Raw genomic sequence first — 6,000 nt, 5'->3', positions numbered from 1 at the left:
CAGAACTCAGAGAAAGAGGACTTTGGGGAAGTGCCCTCAGGAGAGAAGTTATACAAGAATTGCAAAACTGCTCCAAGTCATCTACTCCAATCCAATACTGATCAGAAGTTCTAAACTCTTTGGCTGCAGCAAGTGGGACAGTATATGGTAACCCAGAACATCTAGCACACTTAATTATATATGCACACACTTAGATTTAGGCTTGTTTGTATGTCACTGAAATCTCAGTACAACAGTGACTTAAACAAAAATAGTAATTGATTTACCATTCATATAATAGAAATCTGAAGTTGGTAGTCAGGTACTTGTGGGGTAACTCCACAGTTAAAGGAATCCAGATTCCTTCTCTCTTTTTGTTCCAATATTCTAATTTGGCTTCTATTCTCAAAGTATTACTTTAGGGCCCAATAGGGTGTCAGGAGCTCCAACCAACTCGTCTGTTTCAGGCTGTGGGAAGGAGGAGAGGGAGAAAGGCAAAAAGGCAACAACTCTGTTGAGTCATTTCTGTTTAAATAGCCTTCTTGAAAATCAAACATTTTGTTGGCCAGAATTTAGTTACGTTGGTCATTCTTAGTTGTAAAGGAGTCCTTGAAAATGTAGTCTTTCAGGTGGGCACAATGCTACCGAATATAAAACTAGGCTCTCTTATTAATGCAGCAAAGAAAGAATAAACAGGAGTTGGCAATGAGTAGCCTCTACTATAGACTGCTTATTTATTCTTATTTTTAAATCCTCAACACTATACTCTGAAGTCTTATACTGTTAAAGTTACTCGTTGTTTTGCTTTTCTCTTCTCTGGGTCTCACTTTCTTCATCTATAAAAATGGGGTTAATCTAATTTAAAGTGTATAGTAAAAAGTACTAAGGTGATTGAAAAGATTGTATATCTGTATTTGAAACAAAGTGAACAAAGAACTGATAAACAGGGCAAAATAAATGTTTATCCAGCTCCAAATGCCTAAACAGGGATAGCCTTAAGGGAGGATTTCAGCTTCCACTAAATGATGTTTTTTTTTCCCCTTAGCATTTAAATATCTCTCAGGGGTATGAATTAATCCCCACTAGGTCATTGAGGGACTTCTAAGTGCTTAACTCTTTGTATAATTCTGCAAAAATAAGTAGGCATTAAAGATAGTCATCATGCTTGTCACGTTACTCTAAAAAAAAATAGTATTTACTTTCTAGACTTTATGTAATTTATGTTCTTTAATCTCCATCATTATTACCGGTTTTCTACTTTTTAAAAATTCTCACCCAAGGATATGTCCATTGATTTTAGAGAGAGAGGAAGGGAGAGAAAGAGAGGGACAGAGAGATAGGTAGAGAGAGAGTGATTGATTGATTATTGGTTGGTTGTCTCCCATAGGGGCCCTTACTGGGGATCAAACCCACAACCTAGGTATGTGCCCTGACCAGGGGTCAAACCTGCAGCCTTTTGGTTTACGAGATGATGCTCTCACATCTGAGGCACTTGGCCAAAGCTGGTTTTCTACATTAAAAAAAAAAATCATTATGCTAAAGTATTGGCATTCCAAGGTTTCAACAAAATGCTTTGTATATCATGCATTTTTTAATACTTTCATTCATTTACTCAATATCCATTTATTAAATATTCATTACATGTTGGGAACTATGGTTTTGTTGTAAACACAAAACACAAAGTTCTTTCCCTCAAGGAACTTACATTATAGTGTGTGTGTGTGTGTGTGTGTGTGTGTGTGTGTGTGTGTGTGTGTGTCTGTGTGAGGGGGTGTTGTTTAGGGAGTTAGACCATAAACACATAAACAAATAAATGAACAAGACAGTGTCAGATAGTGATAAGTACTATGAAGGCATCAGGAGGACAGGAGCATAGGATTGATAGGGAGGGGCTATTTTAGAAGGGGAAGTTATTGAGGAGCTAAGACATGAATATGAGATGAAGCCATTGACAAATGCATGATGTACAATGAGCGCTTATTTTATGGATAGGAGCATCTGAAAATTTTCATATGTAAAAGCAAAGCCATTCTCCCTCCACTACACAAATGATAAAAAAGCAATTTTTAAAAAATATTTTTATTTATTTATTTTTAGAGAAAGGGAAAGTGAGGAAGAAAGAGAGGGAGGGAAACATCAATGTGTGATTGCCTCTTGCACACCCTCTACTGGGGACCTGGCCTGCAACCCAGGCATGCGCACTGACTGGGAATCAAACCAGTGGCTCTTTGGTTCATAGGCTGGCGCTCAATCCACTGAACCGCACCAGCCAGGGATTTTTTATTTTTATTTTTTTTAAGATTTTTCCTTATTTTTTTTAGAGAGAGGGGAAAGGAAAAATGCAATTTTTATTTAAATAAAGTATTAACAAAAAACTGCATTCATAACATGTTCAAGAATATTAGAGTCTGCAATATAAGATTTATTTTGAAATCCAACAGCTCCCAGTACATGTGCCTTCAAAGTAAGAAAATTCAGACACTGCTCTTGCCTAATCCCCATGCTAGTTACTTCTGGGAAATGGAATATCTGAGTAATCTACAATGTTTGTTATCAACAAATTGGCAAAGGAAATTCTGTTATAAAAGTGAATCCATCCTAATTTTCTTTGAAAAAAGCTGTTTTATATTTGTGATTCATGATGTAAAATCACACATGTGCAGGAACAGAAAGTTGGGATTTGCCAGGAACAAAGCAAATTTGAGTAGACTAGAACACATTTATTCATTCAGTGCTTATAATTGGCTTCCTCAGAAATATGGGTGTTGCTCATCTAGTGATATGAATTTGAAACATACAGGGCTTCAGATTTGATCCATGGCCTTAAAAGGAATAACACACCAAACTTCATCTATAAGAACAGGTTTTTGAAAAGTTAGACTTGATTCTCATTATAACATATGTATGACACTAATTAGAGCCAAGTTCTTTTGTATGTCTTCAAAATTTGAAGAGTTGAAATTCATAAGTAAGGTAATAACAAAGCATATGGGGGAGGCAGAAGCCACCAATGAAATGGTTTCACATCAGAAAGATGTGATACTAATTTAAGAACAAATGAACTTTATAAAATGGAATCCTGCATGAGTAACACAGAGTGGAATTCGGACCCAGACAGGAAATCTGGCCTCAGAAGTGAAGTATAAACAGGAGAGACTGTGGGGAGGAGGGGACACTTTCAGGGATATTGGAATTAAATGATCTCTAGGTCCCTTCTAGCTCCATTATTCTGATTCCAAGGATGCCCAGAAGGTGTGTTAACCAGTTTTTAAAAAGGCTTTATTGAGATATAATGTACATAACCATAAAATTCACCTACTGTAAGTATATAATTCATGATTTGTAGTAAATTCATGGAGCTGTGCAAACATTACTACAATCTAACCCATATTTTTGGGTTGTTTATTGGGTAGGAATGATTTTATTTTTCTAGTAAAAAAGTACATAGTGACTCATTAAAATTGTAGATCAAGTTTAAAGGATACAAAGATGACTCACTGGAAATATGTATAATAGACATGTGCAGACAGTTGCTCTACTGAAACACAGGGAGAAAGGGAGGGAGGGTGCCCAGAGGAAGTGCGGAGCGGTGGTTACCAGCCACACCCTCCAGACAGACTGCTGAAGTTCAGATTCTGGCATTCCTACTTCCTTAACGTCTACTTGAACTCATGCAAGTTACTTAAACTTGCTGAGCCTTGGTTTACTCACCTGTAAGTTGACAGTACCTACTTCATAGGCTTACGAAGGATAAATGAGATAATGCAGTATAGGCAAGGGGCTTAGCATATTCCTGGCACATAGAAAGTACTCAATAAATACTAGCTATTTTTATAATTATCACTCGATGACCATTAGTCTTTGATGAACAGACACAAAACACCACACACTCTATGATTTTATTTACATGAGAAATCCTAGAACAAGCAAATGATGGTGGTAGAAAGCAGATGAGTGGTTGCCAGAGGCCAAGGACAGAGGATAGGTAATTGACAGCAGAGAGCACAGGGAAATTTTTGGGTTTTCTATATTATGATTGGGATGATGTTTTGTAAATATTTGCCATCCAATTACACACAAACTTGGTGAATTTTATGGTATGTAAAATAAAGCTTGACATCACCCCCCCCCATATACTTTTTAATCTACCAGTTGAATAGTTCGATTATTTTATGTCAGAAGCAAGAATCAATATCTAAACTCAGGCAACGAATATTTGTTGAGCACGTACTACGACGTGCAGGGCACTGTTCTAGGAGCTGGGTATGCAGCTTTGAAGTAGACAGGCAGCATCCCTACACTCACAGAGCTTATAGTTTAAGCACAAATTATACACATATGTTTGGGGTGACAAAGCAGTCCATGCGGGACGCTGGGGGGGACATAAAGGTGACAAGGTAGTGGGAGGAAAGGTAGAGAAGCAGTAAGTAGTATAAACATGTGCCTTGGTTTTTCTTTTAGCTTTCAAACATACACAGAAGCAAACGCAGCGTCCCTGTGTCTGAAGATGATGACCTTGACTGATCTAGTTAAGTGTCTGGGCAAGGTGGTATGACAAAAACCTCTAGGTGGTTGGTGACAATGACAGGAGACACTCTGGCCATACCATCTGTGAGATGCGGTGTCCACCTGCGAGGGAAGACTGGCACCAGCCCTAGGATCAGATGGATGCTTCCTAAGCCTCAGGGGTAACACGGTTTTGACCTAGGCCTTGTCAGCCCGGCACTCTCTTGGCTCTAGGCAGGCAAAAGCCCTCTGCAGAGTGGTGGAAGGCGGGACCTTCAGGTACCTTACCAGAGTGTGCCAACCCGCAAAGTCCCGTGGTGCGAGGTGACTCCGCCCACTGGATGACCCCGCCCACGCGGGTCCAAGGCGGATGCCGGCCAGGGGCAGAGACTCGTTGCAGGAATCTGGTTGGCTGAACCAGTCTGAGCCTCGTGGGAGGGCGGGGCGAGGCCTGTGCGGGGCGGAGCTTACGGCGAGGAGGGCGGCCCCGCGTCCCTAGGGGAAATGGATGCTAGGCAGGTCTGCGGGCGCCAGGGGCGGGGAAAGCGCTTTAGCTGGGGTCTGGCCCCGCCCGAGATCCGGAGGGAGGGCGGGGCTGCCCTCTTCCTCCCACACTGGCTCTGGTCTGAGCCGGGAACGGAAAAACGAGGTTCTCTCTAAGCTCCCTGCTTGGTTTTTGGGTGGCGGAAAGCGGAGCAGGAACATGGCGCTCGTAGGCAACGGAGCAGAGCTGGAAGCGGACGAGGTACTGGCCGGTGGGGATTGCGGGCACTGCCCCTGGATCCCCGGGGGGATGGCCAAGGTACCGCCCACTTGGTCCCAGTTTGGGACAGGCAGCCCCTCTCCTGGAGGAAGAGGCTAGGGCTGCGGGTGGGTGTACCCGTCCTTGGGAGGTTTGTTGCGCGTGAGTGAGGAGGGTCTGCGCGGCGCTCGGAGCGGAGGCGGCGCCAAGGTTCGGGGCGTTATGGGGATGGAGGATACTTTGTCCGTTCTGCGGGATGGGTGCGAGGGCCGGGTAGCTCAGGTCCCGCAGCACTGAGCTGTTCGGAGCCTCTTCAGCGACTCCAGGCTTTATGAAGTCTGACCCCGAAGTCCCGACACTGGCCATCCGGCGTTTGTATAGTCGTGTCTCGAGCTGGGAATCTCACCTTCTACGGAAATCTCCTGGTGTCAGAACCGAAAGGTTTACAGTCTATGAGAGTGGGGGACAACCAGAGAAGGAAGGAGCCCCAGGGGTGTCTGCACAGGCTGGCAGGGCAGGGGCTGCCGAGGGGGCCGGAGCTTGAGGGAACCGCCGCAGCCGCCCCGGAGTTGGTGCTGTCCCCTCCATCCACTGGGCCCGGGCCTTTCCCGAGCAGGTCCCCAGGGTCGGTGGTCTAGAGAGAAGGCGCTATGAGAACGGGCATCCTATCGTCTCAGCAGTGTTTAATTAGCCACTTCCTCCTCTGGCCGGCCCGCCCCAGTCTGGGCACCTTCGGGCGGGCGCGCTGGACCTGTTGATTTGTCGGCTTTTCT

At 43.8% G+C, this 6,000-nt stretch overlaps 1 protein-coding gene across 1 annotated transcript in view; it reads left to right on the top strand.

The window, feature by feature from the left end:
- The first annotated feature begins 4,989 nt into the window (after positions 1-4,989).
- Positions 4,990-6,000, top strand: part of TTC39B (tetratricopeptide repeat domain 39B) — a 134,407-nt gene continuing 133,396 nt past the window's right edge. Inside the window, 2 exon segments of the mRNA XM_054583176.1 lie at positions 4,990-5,034; positions 5,036-5,230. Of these exon segments, the coding sequence (XP_054439151.1) occupies positions 4,990-5,034; positions 5,036-5,230 (240 nt within the window).

Source organism: Pteronotus mesoamericanus, unplaced genomic scaffold (assembly GCF_021234165.1).
Source record: "Pteronotus mesoamericanus isolate MK-2021 breed Mesoamerican mustached bat unplaced genomic scaffold, CSHL_Meso_final contig_73, whole genome shotgun sequence".
Taxonomy (NCBI): domain Eukaryota; kingdom Metazoa; phylum Chordata; class Mammalia; order Chiroptera; family Mormoopidae; genus Pteronotus; species Pteronotus mesoamericanus.
This window is presented reverse-complemented; position numbering and strand designations above follow the sequence as displayed.